General features: G+C 48.0%; 1 protein-coding gene and 1 pseudogene across 1 annotated transcript in view; one reads left to right on the top strand and one right to left on the bottom strand.

Annotated features, from left to right (window-relative positions):
* Positions 1-15,073: 15,073 nt before the first annotated feature.
* On the bottom strand, positions 15,074-17,313 carry LOC105472042 (uncharacterized; annotated as a pseudogene).
* LOC105471836 (SH3 domain containing ring finger 3) overlaps positions 16,885-25,238 on the top strand; it is a 373,482-nt gene continuing 365,128 nt past the window's right edge. The window contains exon 1 of the mRNA XM_011724585.3: positions 16,885-17,884. Coding sequence (XP_011722887.2) covers positions 17,312-17,884 — 573 coding nt within the window. The 5' untranslated portion in view covers positions 16,885-17,311. The remainder of the gene's footprint in view (positions 17,885-25,238) is intronic.

Raw genomic sequence — 25,238 nt, 5'->3', positions numbered from 1 at the left:
TCGGCTCACTGCAAGCTCCGCCTCCCAGGTTCACGCCATTCTCCTGCCTCAGCCTCCAGAATAGCTGGGACTACAGGTGCCCGCCACCACGCCCGGCTAATTTTTTTTGTATGTTTTAGTAGAGACGGGGTTTCACCGTGTTAGCCAGGTTGGTCTCTATGATCTGAACTTCTGATCCGCCTGTCTGGGCCTCCCAAAGTGCTGGGATTACAGGCGTGAGCCACTGCACGCAGCCAAAATTAGCCACTTTTTAAGTAAAAAGTAATCCTGGCTGGGCTGGTGGCTCACACCTGTAATCCCAGCACTTTGGGAGGCCGAGGCGGGTGGATCATGAGATCAGGAGATCCAGACCATTCTGGCTAACATGGTGAAACCCTGTCTCTACCAAAAATACAAAAAATTAGCTGGGCGTGGTAGCGGGCACCTGTAGTCCCAGCTACTCGGGAGGATGAGGCAGGAAAATGGTGTGAACCCAGGAGGCGGAGCTTGCAGTGAATCGAGATCGTGCCACTGCACTCCAGCCTGGGCGACAGCGCAAGACACTGTCTCAGGAAAAAAAAAAAAGGGAAGAAAAAAAGAAAAAAGTAATCCTAATCCCTTAGTGTTTTCCCCTCCACTGTTCCTGCTTATAACTAAGGTTTTGCGGACCTTCTCCTTTTTTTTTTTTTTTTTTTAAGACAGAGCCTCTCTCTGTGGCCCAGCCTAGAGTGCAATGCCACAATCTTGGCTCACTGCAACCTCTGCTTCCTGGGTTCAAGTGCTTCTCCTTCCTCAGCCTCCCAAGTAGCTGGGATTACAGGCACCCGCCACCATACCCGGCTAGTTTTTGTAAGTTTTTAGTAGAGATGGGGTTTCACGACCAGCCAGGCTGGTCTTGAACTCCTGACCTCAAGTGATCCACCTGCCTCGGCCTCCAAAAGTGCTGGGATTACAGGTGTGAGCCAATGTGCCCAGCCCTCCCCTCCCCCCCACTTTTTTTTTCCAGCTGCAAAAGACTTCTGGAGTTTAAAAGGATGCTGGAGACCATCAAGGGATAAGCACACGTCCAGATCTAGAGTCTGAAACTGAGGAGAGTTGACAGAGTGGATGGAAAGAGAACAAAGTAGAGCCAGCGAAGTATGCTGACCGAGTATCCCCTGAGGGGTTTCCAAAAGGGTCCAGGAGCAGTACCCAGTCTCTGGTCTTGTTGCTTCCGGCATCTCTGGAAGTGATGACATGTCTCTGCCATATGGGTAGCTTCAGCTGGGATAAATCAAGTCTACTTTCCTCTCTACCTTCATTCAGATATTACTGGCCATGGTTCGTTCTTCTTCATAGGGTTTGCTTTTGAAGTCACGGTCCTCATGGCCCAGTTTCAGGGAGACTGGATCAAAGAAACTCGGCCTCAGTAACAGAAAAGAAATTTCAACATACATTATTGTGTTTTTAGCTTTGTAAACAGGATATTTAATCTGCAGCAACTTTCTTTTCTTCTTTTCTTTTCTTTTTTTTTTTGAGACAGAGTCTCTCTCTGTCACCAGGCTGGAGTACAGTGGCGCAATCTCAGCTCACTGCAACTTCCACCTGCTGGGTTCCAATGGTTCTCCTGCCCCAGCCTCCCCAGTAGCTGGGATTACAGGCGCCTGCCACCATACCTGGCTAATTTTTGTACTTTTAGTAGAGACGGGGTTTCACCATGTTGGCTAGGATGGTCTCTATCTCTTGACCTCGTGACCTGCCTGCCTCAGCCTCCCAAAGTGCTGGGATTACAGGAGTGAGCCACCACGCCCGGCCAGGAACCATTTTTAAAACTCTCCTTTTCTTGTCAATTTATATTTAGGTGAACACATAGTTTATCATTTAAACTAAGAGGAAGCACTAGTGATAATAATATCATTCAGGGCTCTACTGGAGAAGCAAGCCTACCAGGAATGATACAGAGGAAAGAATTTATTGTAGAGCCAACCTCTGCAGTTGTGGGAGCTGATGACCAAGTCCTCACAAGGTTGTTACACACATGGACCGGGGCATGCAGCTGACACACTTCTGCCTTCCAAAGTGTGCTCACGTTTCTCTTGTGCCCACCCTAACCTGGAAACGTACAGGAAAAAGAATTCTGGGAAATAAAGCTCCCACTTAGCAAAATCGACAGGATGCAAAGTCACCAGAACAGAGCACATAGGGCAAGAGTGCCCAGGCAAGCTGGATGGCTGCACCCACCGGTCCCCCAAAGCTCCTGGGGCGCCTTCCTAGGAATTCCTCTCTCAGTTTTTGCCACCTCCATGTCTGGGTTACAAAGCCCAAAGAACTGGTCCGAAAAACCTCGTCTGTGAGGGTGCTGAGGGGCAGACTTGGAACTCTGGGAGACTCAGACGTCAGCAAATTCAGTCCCTCTGTGTTGGGATATGATTGGACAATTCAGGCTGCTGCTGGGCATAAGTGCTGCCTAATTCTTACTGTATGCTTTCACTTTTCCAACTCCCCCTATATTACTTGGTCCATTTACCTAATACATATGCTCTGTGCTAGGCACTGTCTGCTTCCTGCACTAGACAGGAGGGATTCTGTCTCAGTGGAAGCTCTGTCTTCTACTGAGGAGACAATCACTTCTGACAGAGCCACATGGAACCTCTCCTCTCAGATCCTGGAGATCTGAGTCTTAGCACTGCGCTTGGCTGTGTTCAATATGTCTTCTGAATGAATCTGTGAGTGAATGAATGAACCAATAAACACAATTGAAGAGCAGGGCACCTTTCCAAGAAGGTTCATTGTTTTGTCAATGAAAAATGGGGAGAGGCCTGGCGCGGTGGCTCACACCTGTAATCCCAGCACTTTGGGAGACCGAGGCGGGCAGATCACGAGGTCAGGGGATCGAGACCATCCTGGCTAACATGGTGAGACGCTGTCTCTACTAAAAAATACAAAAAATTAGCCGGGCATGGTGGTGGGCGCCTGTAGTCCCAGCTACTCTGGAGGCTGAGGCGGCAGAATGGCGTGAACCAGGGAGGCGTAGCTTGCAGTGAGCCGAGATCGTGCCACTGCACTCCAGCCTGGATGACAGAGCAAGACTCCGTCTCAAAAAAAAAAAAAAAAAAAGTGGGGAGAACTGTTCCGAAACTCTTGCCCCAGGGCACACGATTCAGGCCTATGTCACTTGTGATCCAGGCACACATGGAATGCAGGGCACAGCCGACCTGGGGAGACTCGGACACAGTGAGAGTTCTAGCTACTAATTTCATTCAGGACCTTAATGGCATTTTAAAATGGCTTTTGTATTTAATTATAGATAACATAGGTAAGTATAGGCAAGTGATTACTTAAAGGCATGCAGACACAGGAAATCCAAGAACACTAATAGGTTTTTAATGACCAGTTATTTATTGTATTGCAAGTTTAATTAAATTGCTTCCTTCAAATGCAACACAGTGCTGATTAATAAAAATATGTTTTCTATTTATGTGATATGAATACTTATTATCCCATCATACTTTACAGACAAAATAAGACTTCATAAATGTGGATGCAAATTATATTTAACTTGTACCAATAGATTAGAGATTCAACTACACTAATCTTGATGCAATTAGGTGAATTTAAAAGGACTTTGAACCAATTTTATTTTCATGAAGATAGTAGTCTTGGAATGATTCTCACACTTTTCTATGGCCCTTATGTTCTCATCGTTATAAAAAGAATGCTTGATTTTAAATTCTGCCACCCCCAATATGGAAAATTGAGCATGCAACCCCCCACCCCACAACCCTCCTTTCCTTTGGTTCTGTGCTGAAAGTTGTTTAGAACAGACTCTGAAAATAAGAGACAATCTCAGGGAGTTGTTTAGAACAGACCCTGAAAATAGGAGACAATCACTTCTGACAAGCCACATGGAACCTCTCCTCTCAGATCCTGGAGATCTGAGACCCCTTCACCTCCTCACTTAATCTCCAGATCTTGCTTGAGACAAAATGCTGGAATATAGAGGAGGGAGGCTAGAGTCTAGTACACACAGGGATTTTTGTGCAATGGCATGTAGTAAATTGTAAATGAAATCCTAGTTGCCCAATAATGCCCTGGTGTCTATCCTGCTGGGGTCTTTAGTAAATAGGAGTCATTGTTCGCCTTCCTGGCAAGCAGCGCTTATGCTGTGAGTGGGTGAGACTGCTCTGGGGGCAGCAGAGTTAGGATGTTGGAAATTACAATGAGGCCTGATCGTCTCTGAACCACTAACCCAGGCAGATGGCATCTACCATCATTGGAACTTGGCTGATTTCCAACATATCCGTGTCCTTAATCTTGCGATCACTTAGGCATGGCATTTAGAAAGGGCTGGAAGATTTGCGAGCTCCCTTTCAAGCCATAAGGTAGATCAGTAGCATCACCCATAAAAATAACACCTGGAACTGAGGGAGACATCCTTCCCACCCACTGTCTTGGCAAGATTTAAAATTTAAATATACAGTTGCTATAAGTATAGAATCTTAGAGTTGTAGAAACCTTAAAGATAATTGGCCCAATCTCGCAGCCAATGCAAGAGTTTCATCTGCACTCTGTCTAGGACAGAGGTGGCAGGCCAGTCACATCATGTTTCTGTTCTCTGGTGTGGAGTTGTCTGGGAGACAACTGTCCATGCCTTCTTGGATGCAGGTGAGATCAGGTGGCTAGTTCACACTAGTGGGTGGAGTGGAAGTGACATGTGTCACTCAGGCCTGAGTTGTTGCTGTGCACAGTCCTCTGGCTGGAAGCAGAGGACTCTAAGACCCTACAGTGTGGCAGGGCAGCAGGATGGGGTGTGAGTTCTGCATCATCATTTGCAGGGTAGACATCTACTGACCATGATACTGATCATGTCCATGCTGGACATGATCGGAAACCAACTTTCATTGTGTTAAGGCATGGACATTTTGGGGTTGGGTGTATTACAGTTACTAGCATTACCCTAGCTAGTGCACAGATGATCGTCCAGTTACTTCTTGAATATCGCATGCTGAAAAACTTACTGCTTTACAAGGTAGCCCACTCTATTTCTGGATTAATGGAGCAGCATTCTTTATCATGAATCAAAATTCCCCTTCCCACTACCTACCATGCACTGGCCTCAACTCTGCCACAATTCAAATTCCATTTTTTAGAAGCAGATCTTGTATTTTCAAAGGTTTATATTTACTGATAGTTGAAATACAGCTTTATTGTGGGAATACTGAAGGACTAGGAATGGTGTTATACACCCATTGCACCACTAAGCATTTGAATATCAGGATGTGACTAGATCAAGCTTATGGGTGAAACTGTAAGGAATGAATCATAGCCCTTAAGGATGAAATGCACAGGCTTAGATCTGAACTCTACACCCTGCCACACACACTCTGAGTGTCCCTTCTCGCCTTCAGCATTTTAGCAGAAGCCCATCTCTACAATGGCGTTGCAAACCCACAGCATTTGGGAGCTGGCATTTTTCCAAAAGCAAAGCTACAGTAATATTTTCGATCCTGTGTATTCTTCTTTTTTTTTTTTTTTTTTTTGAGACGGAGTCTCGCTGTGTCTCCCAGGCTGGAGTGCAGTGGCGTGATCTCGGCTCACTGCAAGCTCTGCCTCCCGGGTTCACGCCATTCTCCCGCCTCAGCCTCCCAAGTAGCTGAGACTACAGGCGCCCGCCACCACGCCCGGCTAGTTTTTTGTATTTTTAGTAGAGACGGGGTTTCACCATGTTAGCCAGGATAGTCTCGATCTCCTGACCTCGTGATCCACCCGCCTCGGCCTCCCAAAGTGCTGGGATTACAGGCTTGAGCCACCGCGCCCGGCCAATCCTGTGTATTCTTCTAAAACCTTGTCCACTCTCATCAAAAAGTGGAGTCTATTTCTCTGATCCTTTCTCTGGGTGTGCTTTTGTAACCACCTTGAGGAACAGAATGCAGAGGAAGTGCCACTGCCTGCCCTCTGAGGCAAGATTGTAAAAATGAGACTTGGCTCACTTTCCAAGGTTGTGCCACCCTGGTGCTCAGTTAACATGGAAAGGCCACATAATGGTGTCTGGCGAAGATCAACCAGCACTGACTGCCAGGCACACAGGCCTTCTGTGGACCCCCATATCCAGCCTTTGAGCTGAGTGGGGGAGAGATAAGCTGTTCCTACTGAGTCCTGCCCAAATGGTAGATGCATGAGCAAAATAAATACCACCATCGTTTTCAACTACCATGTTTTTGGGGTAGTTTTTTACGCCACAAAAGACAACTGCAACATTTCACTCTGACATCCTGTGACAAAGCTATACAAATGCTGCTCCTGTTCTTCGGTGTGTGAGAGCAGGCACGACAACACAGCTATCCCAGGCCCACCAGATGATATTCTCGCAAACAGCAAACAAACAAAAAGTTGAGGTATTGCTCGTCACAAGAGGGCATTAGCTGTGGGAGTCTGCCCGCAGACCCTGACCCAAATGACAGATGAATGAAACGTACACTGACACACAGATACACTGTTTTGCCAGTCCTGCTGAGTGTCCAACCGCCTACACACCAAGAGAGGTTTGTCGCTGTGGCTGGCCACTCAACTGGACTGGCAAAACAGAATATCTGTGTGTCAGTGTATGTTTTATTCATCTGTCGTTTGAGTCAGGGTCTGCGGGCAGACCCCTGAAGCTAATGCCCTCTTGTGAGGAACAATACCTCAACTGGTGCCCTCTCTGAGGTGCACAATACCTCAATAAGTCATGATTTCAAATATTTGGAGGGCCATGTGGACAAGGGACCAGATTTCATTCCCAGTTGCTTATAGAAGGAAAAACAGATAAAAGTTCCTGAAAGATGGACACAGGCCTGGTATGTGGAAGGACTTTCTAAGTCGTGGGATCCCGTAATAAACCAGACCGTCATTTGAGGGGGTGAGGCTGGCAGTTCTCCATCACTGGCAATGTCTAGGCAGAGGGGGTGACCACCTGGCTGCAGGGGTGGTAGTGTGAAACCAGGATGGTTGAATGAGGAAGTTTTAAATTTGACTCTGTGATTCTATAACTGACTTGCCTTTGCAACGTCCACCAGGCTTTTCTTAGAAGGCATCATCCTAGGTGCCATGAGGCTCTGACCTGAAGAAATATCTGAGAGCTTGGTAGGAGCTCTGGGGAAATGCTAAGACACTTTCTCAGGTGTGGAGTTCCTGGATAGAATGGCCACTGAGGCACTTGCAAAGTTCAACATGCATTTTATTCTAGAAAGGTCTAGGTATTTAACTACAGAGCAGAATGGACACAACTCTTGGCACATTCGCAATCCATATCTCTCTCATAAGGAGGGGACCGCCATTATCTGGTCCGTGAAACGGTCCCATTGCTCTTCCCCCGAGGTTAGTTATTCCACTTTAGCCCTATATCTTTCATAAAGGATTTCACATTTTTCTAAAATACACATGAGTATTATTTATAATTGACAATCTCCCCTTGGATGATTTAGGATATACTTCTGCCAAGACGAGAATTCAGATGTTAAATATTATTCAATGTCAATTATGCTGTGATTATGCTGGAAGCTTTTTTTATATTCAATTTTCATTCATTCTGCTTATGACTGTAATTTAAATAAGGGATTTTCTTTATTGCATTAAATGTATTATCAATGCAGTGCTATAGCTTAATAACTGTACCATGCATACAAGTTTAAGTATTTTCTAAGATCTTGAGCCAAATTAAAATAAAGTATATTATGTCTCCAAATTGGAGAAGAAAATTTATTATAATTCTTTTGAAGACTGCAAAAGAAAACATAGACAACTGCAGGATTATTTTTAATACTGAAAAAGATTTTGAAATATTTTCGTCACAGTGCTATGGAAACTGCAGTTGGTAACAAGGAGATACCTCATCAGAGTAAAATGTACATTGCTTTAAAGTTGAAAAAATTGCCATTGTTTATTAAGATTTTTATGGACCAAAAGAAACGTAATTGAATGATGTATCCCATCAATTTAAACAATTTCATATTCAAAATGTTCTTAATGTTCCAAGTAATCATTCAGGCCTTCACCTGATCAGATTAAGAGAAGTTCAGATATTTGTCTTTGGTCCTCCCTCTGAATTGTCCAAGAACTATGCAGCCTGAAGGGGCTGGCTCCAAGGCTGTGCAGAGTGGGAACTTGAGGATGTCACCACCCACAGGGCTCCTCATGGCATCCCTGCTCACTGCAGGCTACTTGTAGGGTGGAGTCACCCTGCCCAACTCATTTGTAAGAGGAGGCACTCTGAGGTGTGCCTCACGCTTGATAAGAGACTTTAAGACTGTCGTATTAGGAATAGGCACTGAAACGACAGCCGATCATGTGTGCCAGGCACTGTACGTATGTCATCCTATTTATCCAAAGAAGCAGATAGGGCCAGGCGCGGTGGCTCACACCTGTAATCCCAGCACTTTGGGAGTCCGAGGCGGGTGGTTCATGAGGTCAGGAGATCGAGACCATCCTGGCTAAAATGGTGAAACTTCGTCTCTACTAAAAATACAAAAAATTAGCTGGACATGGTGGCAGGGTACCTGTAGTCCCAGCTACTTGGGAGGCTGAGGCAGGAGAACTGCATGAACTTAGGAGGCGGAGCTTGCGGTGAGCTGAGATCGCACCACTGCACTCCAGCCTGGGCAACAGAGTGAGACTCCGTCTCAAAAAAAAAAAAAAAAAAAAAAAAAAAAAAAAAAAGTGAAGTTCTACCTAACCAGGGACCCAGGTGTCTAAAAATTAAAAAACAAAGTCTTAATTTTTATTCCTTTCCAGGAATAAAAAAACCCGTCACTTGCACTGATGATATTTACATTGCAATTACCTAGAGCAACTGCTTTGAAAGCTTAAATAGGTGCACAGCATCTATTTCTCAAGCTTAAGAACTTTCCTCTGTCACCTTCTCTGTCATGGGAATGGCAACATTTGTGTAGCACTAAATCACATCTGTAAAGCATTTTGCAACCTGCAGATGGAGAGTGTTCTGAGCAGCTCAGTGACTGATGAGACCCCCTGCTGCAAGTTCCCCCTGATCCCCTGTCCTCTGCTTAGCTAGTGGGAAAGGCTCTCCTGCAGTTTCCGGAGTAAAAACCAGGGGTTACTCTTCCTCTTGGAGGCTTCATCTATCACCTCCAGGAAAATGACTCCCAGATTCACACCCCTAGCCCTGACCTCCCTCTGGAGCCCTGTTTGAATCATATCCCTAACTGCCAGATATCTGTACCTCCCTGCCTGCTAGCACCTCTAACTCATGTGTCTAAAATAAAACTTCTCCTCCTGCTACCTCTGGCATTTAATCAGTGGCCGAGGAGGCTATCTTTTTTCATGTGTGTATTCAGCAGGTGTCTACTGAGTACCTGCTGGTGTAAAGCACTGTGCTTGTTAGTGGGGAGGATACAAGCTTGAGTCTGCTACTCAAGGAGCTCAAGTTCAAGAAAGCAAGATAAGGCAACTGTGAGAGAGAGGGATCAAGTCAGGATGAGAAGAACAGATGTGGTTTCAGAAGGGATTCAGGAGGGAACACGCTTTTGTTGAAAGAAATTTATAGGTAGTGAGTGCCCATTGTTTGCTTAGTATTTTCCACACTGCTGTCGTTTCCCAGAAGCAGATCTTAAGAGAAGGATTTGTGGCCAAGTAGTTTATTTGGGAGGGGACCCCCAGGAAACATCAACAGGGATTGGAAAGGGACTTAGAGAGGAAGCACGAGCAAATCAGCAGGTTCACTGTGGGCAAGTTAGCTTGTGTGAGGCTTAACCCTGCTAGGGGACAGTGTAAAGCTATCCCTCCTGAAGGACAGGATAGCTGTCATCTGCCATTGCTGAGGACTGCCCCTGGTGTTTGCAGCCTGTGCATGTGGGCACAAGCCCAGAGATGTTGGGTAGCAGGGATAAGAGGATTCAAGTGTGATTTCACAGCCTCCACTGTATGAGTTTTGTCTTACTAAAGCCCCCATCAACACAGTAATTTAGGCCAGGTGTGGGGGCTCATGCCTGTAATCCTAGTACTTTGGGAGGCCAAGGTGGGAGGACCACTTGAACCCAGGAGTTTGAGACCAGCCTGGGCAACATAGGGAGACCTAGTCTCTACAAAAATTTAAAAAATTAGCCAGACATGGTGGCATGCGCCTGTGGTCCCAGCTACTCAATAGGCAAAGGTGGGAGGATCCCTTTAGCTCAGGAGTTCCAGGCTACAGTGAACCATGATTATGCTACTGCACTCCAACCTGGGTGAAAGAGGGAGACCCTATTTCTTTCACACACACACACACACACACACACACACACACACACACACACACAAAAACAAAACAAAACAAAACAAAACAAAACACCCAAGGCCAAAACCAAACAATAAACAAGGTAATTTAACACTGTGGTGTTTAATTCCTCTCACCTCAAGTTGTGTCTTAAGCAGCCTTGATAACTTGCACAGTGACAGTTAACAGGCTTGAACCCTAACAGGAGAAACAGGCTTGAACCCATGCCTGGTGGACTATGTAGCCCACAGTTGTGCCTGACATCACATAGCTGGGAGATCATGGAAGACTGCAGGGAGGAGGAGGCATCAGAGAAGAGTGGTGAATGCGTGTGGCCATTCTCAAGAGTGCAGGTATCAGCCATGGCTCAGAGTTAGTGACACCCTCATATCCATCTCCCTCTGGGTGTTAACTAGACAGGTGCCCTGAGCTCTCACCACCCTCTTTTGCTCTTTCTCAAGCCCTGTGTCATCCCAACTCAGGCTTCCTCACTGAGGCTTTCCCTCCCTCTCTCCTTCTCTCTCTCTCTCCCCCTCCCTCCCTCCTTCCCTCCCTCCCTCCTTCCTTCCTTCCCCTGAAGCACGGTGCTCTCTGGGGCTCTGCCCCAAGCATGCCTTTCTCTCTTCTCCATGGATGAAAGCATTTGCTCCCCTGGGTCTTCCTACTGCCTATATGCGGATGAATTCAAGTCTGTATTTTTAGCTCTGGTCTTATTCATGAGCTCCAGGGGCTGGGTGGATGTAAAATATAGACTCAAGTTCCCCACTTTGGATGCAAGTCTTGACTATTCCACTCAGCAGCAGTGTGACATTGGGTTGGTTACATAGTGTCTTTTTGCCTCAGTTTCCTCACCTGTGAAATGAAGGTACCACATTAATACTTGCCTCATAGGGCTGCGTGGAGGAAGAATGAGTTCACCAGGACAGAGAGCACGGTGCTGTGGCTGGCTGCCAGTTCTCACCCATGGCTGCACCTGTTTTTGACAGTTCCATCCTGCCCTTCTAGAATGCCAGTGTTTCAAGGGAAGGTCTAAGACCTTGCTGGTATACAGTTGGTGCTCAATTTATAGGTTGTTGAATAAACTCCCATGGACATAACTGAAACCAAGGTTCTTAGCACTGGACTCTTTACTCCTCTGTTATTTTATTTTCAGTTTTATTTATTTTTTATATATATATATCCACACACACACACACACACACACACACACACACATATATATATCTGTATTTTTTTTTTTTTGAGACAGAGTCTCACTCTCTCACCCAGGCTGGAGTGCAGTGGTGCGATCTCAGCTCACTGTAAGCTCCACTTCCCGGGTTCATGCCATTCTCCTGCCTCAGCCTCCCGAGCAGCTGGGACTACAGGCGCGCACCACCATGTCCAGCTAATTTTTGGTATTTTTTATTTTTAGTAGAGACGAGGTTTCACCGTGTTGGCCAGGATGGTCTCATTCTCCTGACCTTGTGATCCGCCCGCCTTGGCCTCCCAAAGTGGTGGGATTACAGGCGTGAGCCACCGCACCTGACCATTTATTTATTATATTTTTGAGACGGTCTAGCTGTGTCGCCCAGGTTAGAGTGTGGTGGTGCACTCTAAACATGCTGCAGCCTCCACCTCCCGGGTTCAAGTGAGTCTCATGCCTTAGTCACCTGGGATTACAGGTGCATGCCACCACATCTAGTTAATTTTTTTTTTTTTTGGAGACAGAGTCTCGCTCTTGTTGCCCAGGCTGGAGTGCAATGGCATGATCTCAGCTCATTGCAACCTCTACCTTCTGGGTTCAAGCGATTCTCCTGCCTCAACCTCCCAAATAGCTGAGGTTACAGGTGCCCACCACCACATCTGGCAAATTTTTGTATTTTAGTAGAGACAGGGTTTCACCATGTTAGTCAGGATGGTCTCGAACTCCTGACCTCATGTGATCTGCCCGCCTCGCCCTCCCAAAGTTCTGGGATTACAGGCGTGAGCCACTGTGCCCGGGCTAATTTTTTTTATTTTTATTTTTAGTAAAGACAGGGTTTCACTATGTTGGCCAGGTTGGTCTCGAACTCCTGACCTCAGGTGATCCGCCCGTCTCAGCTGCCCAAAATGCTGGGATTACAGGCATGAGCCACCTTGCCCGGCTGCAGTTTTATTTTTAAAATTGTGGGAAAATACATAACATAAAAGTGACCATTTTACCCATTTTAAAGTGTATAGTTCAGTGGCATTAAGTGAATTTGCTTTGTTGTCATCCTGTGTTAGTTTTTAACCAGTAACTTCCAATTTTGTGTCTCCCTGCATCAGATTTTTTCTTGCCCCAAATGAGCACATTTAGGGTTGCCTGACTAAACCTGCTTCAACCCCACACGGTGCAATGCCTGGTAGAGATCCTCCAGGGTTCTGCAAATGGAGCTGCTGCTCAGTGCAGTGACGCCTGTCTCATATAGAGGGGCTTTGTTGGTCGTAAATAATGTGTATGAATTTGGTTTCCCAGTTGAAAACAACAAAAATGGACTCTGGTTGATTTAACAAAAAAGAAACTAAGGAAATGAAATTGGGAAATCCATAGGATCAACAGCAAGACCAGGAAAGCAGTGAAGGCTACAGCCCAGGCTTACCAGGCGGTCACGTCCAGGGTTGGCCTGTTGCCAAGGCGTGCCCCCGCTCTGAGATGCTACAGGCCACTCTGCCCACCAGGCGGGCACCAGGTTGCAGGCACTGCTGCTGCTGGCCACCTGCCCCACAGTGGCTGAACTCTCGGTGCTTCCTCTGCTCAGGTCCCTCTACTTCTCAGAGTGTTGTTGGGGAGGGGAAGCTTTTGACTGGCTGAGCCTGTCACATTCCCACACCTTAGCAGAGTGGGGTGGGAGTTAGAATTATCTGACTATCACCACGTGGAGCATCTTCCAAATCTAAAAAGAAGTTCAAATTTTGGGCAGCCAAAAACCTGACATATAGCCGTCCAGTCCTGTTTCCTCTGAGCTTTTTCTCCTCTGGACAGACGCCCTGTGTTCCTTCAACTGAAACTCATGGATGAGGCCTCCGGATCCCTTACCACATTGTCATTAATTTTTGGTACCCAGAATTGGAAGTAATCTCACAAGTCTGAGGGACAATGGGATTATTTTTTTCCAAACCCTGACCACCCCTCACCTTAACTTTCATGAAGGCATCTGAAGATTTCATTACTTCTCTAGTCAGCCGCACTACATAGATGACTCATGTTGGCTCACGGGATGCTTGTGGTCAACTGAAATCCCCAGATCTTTTTAGGAATGGCTGTAAAGCCAGGTCTTCTCAATTATTTACTTATATAATTGGCTTATTGAACATGTGCAAATGTAACCGAGTAACATAAGACCGTATTTGTAATACTTCAACTATTTAGTTCACACCCTTAAATTCCCTCACACTGTAGCGTAGTGTACTTGGCGACTTCAACCAGAAATTGGAGACTGGCGGTCTATGGGCCAATCTGAGCACACATTTATTTTGTTTGGCTAACATGGTGGTTTTTGAGAACTGAATCGGTTGCCAACTGTTGAACATCAGGAGATGTCATGCAAAAAGCAGCACTTCCAACTTCTCTTGAAAGGTATGAAGATCTAGCAACATTTGGTCATCATTTCCCCAGGGCTGGAGCTGGGCAGCAGCTACTTCCTCTGAAAGGTGCAGACGAAGCTCACTGCAGTCCCCACCAGGCCCTACTGCCTGGGGTTCACCCTGCTTCATTAATTTCATGCCCTGCCCAGTCACTGTGGACATCTGGGTGCATAGTCTGTGTGTCCTGTGGGTGCTGGTTATGGCAGGGGCAAAAGGGGTAAAGTGGAGGCAGAAGAAAGCTGGGAAAGGTGGGCTTCAGTAGCCCTCTCTTGCTCTTGTCTTAGGTTGTGCAAGATAAAGATGTACTGAGGGCAGAGATGTGGCGGTGAGCTTCTGGCACGGGCATCTGTTGTTCTGACTGCCCAGCATAGCAATTCTTCTGGAAATTCTTGCTTCTCCTGTGTGACTACAGAGAGTGCTGCCAGGTTGCAGATGATCCTGCTCCTGTGGCCAAGGCACACGGGTCCAAAGAATGACCACTGGTCCATGCTAGTGATAAGAGTTTTAGAACTTCCAGGAGTGGCTCATGTGGTTGGAAGAAAGGCTTATGGAGCTTTGACCATGTTTTTTGTCACGTGGGTTGGGAAGCAGAGGCAGCTGGTGCAAGAAAGTGAAGGGTCGAGTCATCAACTAGAGACAGGGTCAGCAACACACAATGCAGGCTCTCTATCTGTGTTAATCTGGCCCAGCTCTTAGCCTGGGATCCTATGAGATGCCTCTTACTATTAGTGTATATTCTGCTTCCTTTAAAATCTACCTAGAGTTGGTTTCTGTTGCTTGCAACCAAAATCACCCGGGGATGTCATTACAGGCAGTCCTTGCTCTCTGTGAGCCCTCCCAGTGCCTGACGGGTCCCCTCTTTATGCTCCCCCTTGGATGCTGTGTCTACCATCTGCTCTTGGATCAAATATCCTGGGTCCTCTCAAAAATTCCCCTTATTCCTGAGCAAGGGTAAGCGTGAAAGGTGGTTCATGTGAATATGTTTCCATGCACTGCAAGGTGTGTGCCTTTCCTTCAGCCCTCAAGGGAAGCCAGGCAGCTCTGGGATGCCTTCCATCTCACCCTGTTGTTGGCGCTGATGTAAATCATACAGATGGAACTCCACACTGCTGAGAGACATCTGGGTTAGGAAAGCCACCTGCTGCTATCAGAAGCAAAGTTTCCGGGACTAGCATCCTGATATAAGCACAGGGTATGTGTAATTGAGATACTAAGATCTGCCTTCAAATCACGAGAAGGTGGAGAGAGAGAGAGAGAGAGAGAGAGAGAGAGGTGTCCTTTCATTCATTCTCCAAGTATTTGTTGAGCACCTACTATATGCTAGGCACTGCCCTAGGCACTAAGGGTATTATAGTGGAAACGATCTGTAGCTTACAGAGAGCTTACACTGTAATGGCATGTCAGCTTTATGTGTTAGTTCTGGGGATACAAAAATGAAAATTCAGCCCCAATGGCTTTACAAGTATGAATATCACTTTCTTCATCTGTAAAATGAGTTTAAAATAATTATCATAGGTTGGGCATGGTGGCTGGCCCCTGTACTCCCAGCACTTTGTGAGGACGAGGTTGGAGGATCTCTTGAGCCCAGGAGTTTGAGACTAGCCTAGGCAACAAAAGGAGACTCTGAAAATTTAAATTAAAAAAAAAATTAAATTTAAAATTCAGCCAGGCGTAGTGGCGCACCTGTAGTTTCAACTATTCAGGAGGCTGAGGTGAGAGGATGGCTTGAGCCCAAGAGTTCGAGGCTGCAGTGAGCCGTGATCGCACCCTGCGCTCTAGCCTGCCTGATAGAACGAGATCCTGTCTAAAGCTATGTAAGTAAATATAAATAAATAAAATAATTATCTCGCAGAGCTGTTTAGAGGATTAAATAATATATATAGCACACTTTTGGCCTTTCAGCCTCAATAAATACTACTTTTTTCCCGAATAACAGAAAGATCATACAACTTCACAAACCACAAGGACAGGCTGGCCGGTAGGCGGGCCCTCCGCGACTCTTCTGATGTTAGCCGTGGCTGAACCCGCTGTGGAGCGTCCAGCCAGTCCTGGTTTGTGCTGGGCCCCGGACGGGAACCCAGCCGTTCCCGACGGAAACGCAAAGCGGCCACGAGGGGGCAGCGCACGGCAGGGAATCTTCGCCGCCGACCCCAGCCCACCGCCAAACTTCCCTGCTGCTCTCGGTTCTCCTGTACGTACTTCCGTTGCTCTGACGCTCCCAGAAGCCGGGGCGTCGGGAAGGAGAGCGCGAATTTCCCCTCCTCTGCGCCTCCGTAGGAAAAAATTGGAGCGGGGTTCACGAGACTGCGCCACAGCGGGCGGTGGAGCCCCTCGTACAGCACCGCCAAGGGTGCGGCGCGAGGCCGGGCGCCTGGCGCCAGGGTGCTGGTCGGCGGGCAGTGGCGCCAACCTACGACCCGTGACTCCGGAGAGCCAAGGCTGCACCGGGAGGAGTCGGCGCGGGCCCCGGGGTACCCCCTTCAACCGGAGCGCCTTCCCCTCCTGCCTTGAGGGACATCCCCACACCTACACCCGAACGAAGCTTCGGGGCTGTCACTTCTGCACGCCGCTCGGAAAGGAGTCAGCACCGGGAGCGCTCCGGGGAGTCGTTGGGGAGGATGCCCGGGCGTCGGCCGTGTCCCCAAGCTGCTCGCCAGCGCTGGCGAGGAAGGCAGTCGGGATAACGCCGCCCAAACTTTCCTTCGCAGCAGCGTTGGCAGGAAACGTCCCTCTCTGAGGCTCACGAAAAGCCGAAAAAGACTCGGAAGCCTGGAGGAGGCAGGGCCAAGCCTGCGCAGGAGGGGTTCCCTAGAGCCCTGGCAATGTCCTAGGGGACGAGGCTAATCGCCTGCGTGCGCGGCGTGCGCCCAGGCGAAGGGAGGTCCTGCAGGCGCGGCGCCTCCTTCCCTGCGCCCCGCAGTGACCGTGACCTCCGCGCGCACCCCCGCGCACGTGCTCGCGGCCGAGGAAGAGGAACGGTCCGGCTAAACCCTCTGGAGAACAGCGACTTGCGAGCAGGCCAGGGGCGCATGGAGGTGCCGCGGGGGCGGTGCGGCTCGCCAGCTGCGCGGGGGAGCGCGCACGCCGCGCCCCGGCCTCCCCGGGGACCTGGCCGGCCGCTGCCCGCACTTCCTGCCGCTGGTCTCCCAGGCGCGAGCCACCGCTTACAGCACAGAACCCATTGAGCTTCGGGCCCAGCAGCACCCCCGGTCCCCGCGCGGGGCGGACGCGCGGCGGGACAGGTGTAGCCGGCAGCCGCTGGCGCTGCGCGCAGGACTGGGCGGGCTCGGCTGGCAGGGAGTTAGCTCGCTGCGCGCGGAACTCAGGTCCCCGCCACGCAGGCCGGTCGGCGAGCCACTTCACACCGCCACAGCCCTAGCCTCGGGCCACCAGCCGGGGTGAAGAAAGTCACGGCGGAGCCCGGCTCCCCGGTTCTGATGCCGGCTGCCGGTGGCGGGCTCCCCGCCGGCCCTGGGACCTAGGCAGCCGCGCGAGACCGCTGCGGGCGCCTCCCCCATGCTGCTCGGAGCGTCCTGGCTGTGCGCATCCAAGGCGGCCGCCGCTGCTGCGCAGAGCGAGGGCGACGAGGACAGGCCAGGCGAGCGGCGGCGGCGGCGGGCGGCGGCCACCGCCGCGGGGGCGGGCGAGGACATGGACGAGTCGTCGCTGCTGGACTTGCTGGAGTGCTCCGTGTGCCTGGAGCGCCTGGACACCACGGCCAAGGTGCTGCCATGCCAACACACTTTTTGCCGCCGCTGCCTGGAGAGCATCGTGTGCTCGCGCCACGAGCTGCGCTGCCCCGAGTGCCGCATCCTGGTGGGCTGCGGCGTGGACGAGCTCCCCGCCAACATCTTGCTGGTGCGCCTGCTGGACGGCATCCGTCAGCGGCCCCGCGCGGGCACCAGCCCCGGCGGCAGCCCGCCCGCGCGTCCCGTCCCCGGCCAGAGTGCGGCCCCCACGCTCGCGGGCGGCGGGGGCGGCGCGACAGGCAGCGCCCCGGGTTCCCCGATTTTCCTCTCCGCAGCCGCGGGCAGCGCCACCGGCAGTCTGCGGGAGCTGGCGACCAGCAGGAGCGCACCGGTGGCAAAGGTGGGTATCTGTCTCCGCGGAAGTGGCCACGGCACGTGGGAGTGTGTGGGTGCTTCAGCGTGGGGGCAATGATGAGGTGTGGAAGAGACCAAGCGTGGCCTGGTGTTGGCCCACTCCGCTGTTGCTCTTCCTCCAACTTCCCTTGCTCGGTGGCGGCATCCGGTCCCAGGGCACCTCGTCGCTTGTTCACGTGCGTCCCGTCCTCTGCGGTGTGGGCACGCCTTCCTGTCCCGCCGCTCACCCCCGATTCCTTGGCCGGACTTGTTACCCTGCGTCTTCAACTTAGCATCACCCTTGCATCTCTCTAGAAACGGGGACCTTCTTCCTCTGGATCCCCAGGCACTCCCTCTGCACACTCTGGGCCTGCCGGGAGAAAAGTTAGAGCTTAACGTTTGTGACCGGGCTCTGATGGCTGCATTGGGAAGCCGGCGGGCCTCCTGCCTGCGGTCTGGATAAGGAGGGGAGGGCAGAAGGCAGAGTAGGACTGGGGTTTGGAAGAACGCTGATCGCAAACTCCTTCTAGTCTAGAAGGAGTTGATCTGGAGGCTCCAGGAGCCTTTTGACCCAGCCCTTTTTGGACTTGGCAGTGTCTGACCAGAAGCCAAGGTTTTCTCCTGGGCTCCCAGGCAGGGTTGCATTCCCACGGGGGTTATTTATTTTTATTATTATTATTTTTGGTACAGCCGCATTTTAGGGCCTTCACTGCTTCTGTTTAGACGAAGGACCTTCTCTGGATGGCTTCAGTGATTTGGTTTTAAAAGCGTCTTACAGCTTGTCTTTACACACCCTTGCCACCTTGTGAACTGTCATCAGGGAAGAGGGCATGGGATGCTGATTTAAGTGGGAACAAAAGGACCCGGGTTTTGTTAATTTGTTTAAAAGGAGAAAAGCTCTTAAATGTTAAAAGAACAAAACAAAACAAAACAAAACGTCGTCTATTGGAATAATCATTTGCTTTAGAAACACAACTTTATTCCTCTACTTTTGACTATTTAAGGAGTTGGTGATGCCTAGTCCTTCCACCATGTGTAATCCTGAAATGCTGGGAAAATTCTAGCACCTGGTTTAGGCAGTACTGCCAATCTCTAAGGTTAAGGTGGGAATTGGACAATGAGATCACTTGGACACAGGAAGGGGAACATCACCCACCCGGGCCTATTCTGGGGAGAGGACGGGGCGAGGGATAGCATTAGGAGATATGCCTAATGTAAATGACGAGTTAATGGGTACAGCACACCAACATGGCACGTGTCTACGTATGTAACAAACCTGCACATTGTGCACGTGTATCCTAGAACTTAAAAGTATAATAATAAAAAAAAAGGTAAAAAAAAAAAACAAAAAACTTTTGGATGTTGACCTTGAGTTAAATGCCATTCTTTGCTGCAATGGGCTTTTTTTCCTATGGATCAGGAATAATGGCGACAGTCAGGGGTAGTCACTGGGGGTCACCTGGGGGCGCTGCCTGCCGAAGGGGAATTTTTTTTCTTTGGTTTTAATTGTGATTAAATCTAGCTAAATGCTTGCGTTAGAAATTTTCAAACTCTTCCTTCCTGGCCTTGTTGCTGTTTTTGTTCTAAGGTATTTATAATTAAATATCTTTATTTGCTGAATAGGCGGATTACCTTCTTCTGTTCTGATATATGGTATTTGGAGCCCTGCTTCTGGTAAAACGCTGGGACATTCTGATGACCATCTCTTTACAGATGTCCTCCTAGTTTATCTTGGGGGACTTGTGTTTGACCAGGAGGTTAGGAGGTAACCTCTGAAATGTAACAGGCTGAAGCTTTGATGCCACTCTGGGAATTCTGTGGCATTTGTAGTACCTTTTAGAACTTATCAAAGGGGTTGAAGATTGGAACTTTTTAGTAGTAACATTTAGTAGTAGCAGGAAATTGATGTTTTACTTACCATATTTTGAGACCCTTGGTTGACTTTCCTTATGGGTACATAGTCATGTTCATGACTTTTTGTGTTTGGGATGTTTCTGGATGTTGTTTAATAGATGAGCACTTATTTAACTAATAACCAGGAGTCCTGCATGCTGTATTCACACTACACTAGCACTGTACTACCATGTTGGGATAATAGCATTAGGTCCAGCACATGCTTCAGGGGTGGGAAGGATTGTAATACCGTATCGGGCATTGAGCAACCCTATACATTTGGTTGACAAAGATTTCAGCTGAAAATGACTTTAGATACTTTACTGTCCATTGGAATTGCTTGACTCCTCCCAGGAAAGTTGAATGCTGGGTGTTGTTGCATGTTGTTTAATAGGGGGACACTTACTTAACTAATGTGCCATGATAGGTAACCATAAATATGACAGTCCCATCATTTCCCAATTAGAAGCTCCTCACATCTTCTTTTAGATGTCAATTAGGATATGTATACTTTTTTAGGTAAGAAGGTAAGTATTTGTGTAGCTTATTTTATTAATTTTGTTACAGTTAGACCTTGTGACAACATTATTTTCAAAAAAGTTTTAGTTTCTATTTGCTTTTACTGGCAGGGCACGAAACTGTTTTCCTGAACTCTTTACCTGCGTCTTTTTCATTGGCTTTGGTGATCGCCAGAGTACTTGGAGTCCCCTGACGTGGTTAGCAGAACCTCTCAGCTGTGCTTTCACCTGAGCCGTTTGAGATAAAGCACGTTTTTGGAGTCAGTTAACGCTGCTGCCCCGGAAATCATATACCCAGTGACGAGTACCCATAGCCTTAGATCGGGACTTGTTGGTGTTTTTATATGCCTGTTGGCAAATACTGTATGTGTGTTGCTTCTTTGTTACTCCTTAAAATGACCTTTAAACAGTCCTGTTTTAATGGTACTATCCAACCCTTGCAGTTGCTAATGTATGCTAAATTTCTCAGGCCAACTTGTTTGTTTATTGTTTTGTTTTCACTATTTTGCAAGAAAATCCCTTTAACATCCCAAGCTAGCATCAATCAAATTGTTTCAGTGCAGTGAGAATCTTGCTAAAAGGGTTTTGTGGTTCCACATTGACTAATTCAAAGCATGCTTTTTAATGTAAGTGATTTAATAAGGACTGGAATATAAGACAATTCCTTTTTTTTTTTTGAATTTTTAAAAAAAATCCTTGACTTATATTTGAGCCTATACAGAACATCTTCTGCAGTTCACCTGGACTGTACTAGGCACTATTATAGGTGAACAAGACTGGCTTGGGCTTTCTTTTTTTTTTTTTTTTTTGAGATGGAGTCTCGCTCTGTCACCCAGGCTGGAGTGCAGTGGCGCGATCTCCACTCACTGCAAGCTCCGCCTCCCAGGTTCACGCCATTCTCCTGCCTCAGCCTCCCAAGTAGCTGGGACTACAGGCGCCCGCCACCGCGCCAGGCTAATTTTTGTATTTTTAGTAGAGACGGGGTTTCACCGTGTTAGCCAGGATGGTCTCATCTCCTGACCTCGTGATCCGCCCATCTTGGCCTCCCAAAGTGCTGGGATTACAGGAGTGGCTAGTGTCACTCCAGAATTCTGTGAGGGTTATAAGGAAGGACATTGTCACAAATTAAAGAACTCTAGAAAGCTTAAGCAGTGCCTTTGATGATACAAAGGTAGGCATTAGAGCCTAATTAGTTTATCTGCATTTTGTATCTTGAGGTACAGTGGTATATGTTCACATTGGGTCTGTTTGAAAGTCTCTTCCATGTCTCTTTGACAATGTGACTGGGACTTAATGGAAAAAATATTTTAAGTTGGAGAATCATAAAATTATATATGTTAAATATTTTATAAGCACACACATGTGTGATGCTTCCACCATTTTTTGAGTACAGGGCTGAGGACCTTTCTTTCAGTTCCAGATTGTCTTTTTAGCTGAAACCACAGTCACCTTTTATGATTTTCTATTTGTTTCTTTCAAATAGAGTGAAGACTAAGACTTTCAAAGGATTCTGTGTAGAGCAGCTTTTAGATTTTATATAGGTCCTCCCTGATAATGTTTGATGTTCTCATTTACACCTGATTTGACCATTTTATCAGTGTTTGAGTCTTTCCTACATGGTCATCTTGATTTCCCAAGGGGCTTTTTTTTTTTTGCGTTCAAACTTCTTCCCCTGTTACAAACTATTGAATTATGGTGCATATTTAGCATTATAAGTACAAGTTGCATTAGCATAGTTGGGAATAAGGACAACAGATCCCTGATAAGCACAGGCCTCCCCAGGCAGGAGTGGCTGGCCCAGCCTTGCCAGGCTGTAGTCTCCGGTGGGTGTGGGTGACTTTGGCTGTGTTACAGAGGACGTAGAAAGTTGATTAGTCCAGCTGGTCGGCTAGTGGAGGCCAGGATAGAGAGGGTGTCTATGGTATCTGGAAGCTAGTTACCATGTTCTTTGGCTCTCAACAGTTGAACTGCTTATGTACCCGAGATTTTGTGTTGAACGTTTACTAAGTACCTGCTGCATGCTGGGCACTTTGACTTATATCACCTTGTGGAAAGTTGACAATAATCCTGCCAAGTGGCTGGTCTAATTATTATTTTGAGGCCCAGAGAGATATTTGGGCAAGTCAGAGAGCTAGGAAGTGATTGAGTTAGGATTCCGTTCCTCTGCCCTTCTGTCCAGTTTGGCTGGATGGTTGGGGTGTTGTCGTGGTTTGGTCTTGGATGTCATAAGGACTCCAGAGGAAAAGACCAGCACTTGGGGGGCCTCACAGAAAACCAGACAGCTCACAAGAGAGTAGACAAGTGGTTGATATGACAGCTGAGTTACAGCAAAGTCCTTTTCAGAAGGCGCCTGAGCGTGGAAACAGCAGTTTGTAGCCAGCGAGTGGATAATCTAAATTATTATTCATTGAGCACCCACTGGGACCAGGCGTGGATGAAGCCTCTGCTGTGGGCTAAGGGTTGAGCGGTGTTGAAGTGTGGCTTATCTGGCCCTTACTACAACTTGGTGAGGTTGCTAGTTATATAGGTAGGGAAATTAAGGCTCCAGAATTTCATTGCTGAGCGGCACGCAGTTAATAGGGGTGTTTCTTGGAAGATTAACTTTGGCCTTGGTTAGAGGAGTCCTCTTACTCTACCACAGGCTCAGCTTGTTAGTGGCAAGATTCTAAACATAAGCAGTGGCCACCCCTTCCATTCACCACGCCTCAGGGCTGCAGATGCTCTTCTGTGCAAGGCTGCTGTCTTGTAAACCCACAGAGTGTGCAGAGCGGCGTGGCCCACAGGAAACAGCATCAAATCTGTTGTGGCTTTGGCCACAGGTGCCAGGCAGCTCTATTAATATGTAAGTGACATGAACAGGACATTAGCCTGAGTGGCCGAGCTGGCTAACGCAGCAGCTCTGCCCTCTCCCCACTGATCCATACTTGGTGTGTCCTTCTGCTCTGCTCTTGTGTTGGCTTCACTTTCATCCCTACCCTGTAGGTCTCAAAGAGAGGCCGTGGCTTCAGGTGTCACAGTCCCATGACAACACCCAGTAGTGGAGACAGTAGGGTTTCTTCCCCTTGTACTTGGTCTCCCAGTCGGTGAGCAAATGGTACCCAGCCCCAACCCCATGTTTCCTATCACACTCTTGGGGACAATGTTGCCTTCCAGGCTGGTATCTGAAGCCTGCACACAGGACTACCTTTTCTCTTGAGGCAATGTCCTGCCACCTCCCCCAGGACACGTGGAAGGAGGGGAAGGACTGGTGGGAATCCCACTGAAGGTGGTTTTAATCCTGGCTTCCACACTTTCTCACTATGTGCCCTGGGCTAGCTTTCCTGAGACTTCTTATCAGTGAATTAGGAATACTGTCTGCTTCGTATTTTTTTTTTTTTTTTTTGAGATGGAGTCTTGCTCTGTGGCCCAGGCTGGAGTGCAGTGGCGCGATCTTGGCTCACTGCAAGCTCCGCCTCCCGGGTTCACGCCATTCTCCTGCCTCAGCCTCCCAAGTAGCTGGGACTACAGGCATGCGCCACCACACTCGGCTAAATATTTTGTATTTTTAGTAGAGACGGGGTTTCACCGTGTTAGCCAGGATGGTCTCTATCTCCTGACCTCGTGATCCGCCTGCCTGGGCCTCCCAAAGTGCTGGGATTACAGGTGGGAGCCACTGCGCCTGGCCCTATCTGCTTCTTTGGATAAATAGGATGACGTACATACAGTGCCTGGCACACATGATTGGCTGTCGTTTCAGTGCCTATTCCTAATACGACAATCTTAAAGTCTCTTATCAAGCGTGAGGCACACCTCAGAGTGCCTGCCTGGCTGCTGGTGGATTTGTGGTATTTAGTATTCTAAGGATGTGTGTGTGTATATGTGTGGATGTGCATGGGTGTGTGTGTGTGTGTGTGTGTGTGTTGTGAGTCTGATACCACGCTTTGCCTCTAGATTCAGTCAGCCCATGTTGTGCAAACTGGATTGTCAAGCATTACTGGGCATCTATGCTGAGTAGTTGCTTGAATCTGTTGGTTTCCTTTTTTAATTTGCTCCAAGTTTATCTTTATTATCAGAGGCAGTGTTTCTGATTCTTACAAACTTCATTAAAAGGGAAGAAATGTCTAAGCCATAATCTGCTTTAAAAAAAACAGCAGGGGAAAATAATCCTGCTCAGTTGCTGATCCAGCCTGTTGGCAGGCTGTCCTGAAAACGAGCCCACCTCTGTCATCCGCAGGACACAATAGCTTGTCTACAGCTGCCTAGAATCAGGCTGCTTGCTGTGATTGAGCTGAGCAGAATTCTATCCAATTGTTTCTTCCTCCTGGCTTTTGAGAGCCTGCCTGCTTGCTGGAGCATGACAAATTCGGGGCTCAGTTTCGCAATTGTTTCTAGTGTGCATTTCAGTTCAATCTGTATTTAATCTCTATCTTTTACAGTTAACATGATCTTTCTTGAGGTGCATTAAAAAAAAACACACATCAGCAAGCATTTGCTGAGGAAAATGCTCTTGATAGCACCAGTTGAAGAGGCCAAGGTCAATTTTTATCAGATTTGCCTTGCTTGGGAGATCTTCAGATTTGATGAATGTGAAATGCATGCTTGATGGGTATCCTATGGGAATTTTAATTAACTTTGAAAGAACAGGGTGTCAAGCTAAAGGTATTGGCAACAGTGAATGGTTTACAGATCATGCAGGCACCCTGTAATGTGGGCCTCACTTTTCCCATTGAGTGAAATTGGGATGAAAAAGTGTATAAAGTTGCAGCACGATTTGGATTCTGCCTTCTTTAGGCTCCTCTGGCCCTTGATGGCTCTGCACATCCTTGGAGGGCATTTAGAGCTGCAGCTGTCCTTTGGGAGACCTGAAGGAGGCCTGAGAAGAGTCACCGCTCTCTTGGGTAGCACGTGTTTACATTTTTTAACTGATAACAAACATGAAGATAGGATGGTATTTGCATTTCCACTTAATGG

This window comes from Macaca nemestrina, chromosome 13 (assembly GCF_043159975.1).
Source record: "Macaca nemestrina isolate mMacNem1 chromosome 13, mMacNem.hap1, whole genome shotgun sequence".
In the NCBI taxonomy this organism is placed as follows: Eukaryota; Metazoa; Chordata; class Mammalia; order Primates; family Cercopithecidae; genus Macaca; species Macaca nemestrina.
Note: the sequence above shows the minus strand (reverse complement) of the source record. Positions and strands in the feature narration are given on the sequence as shown.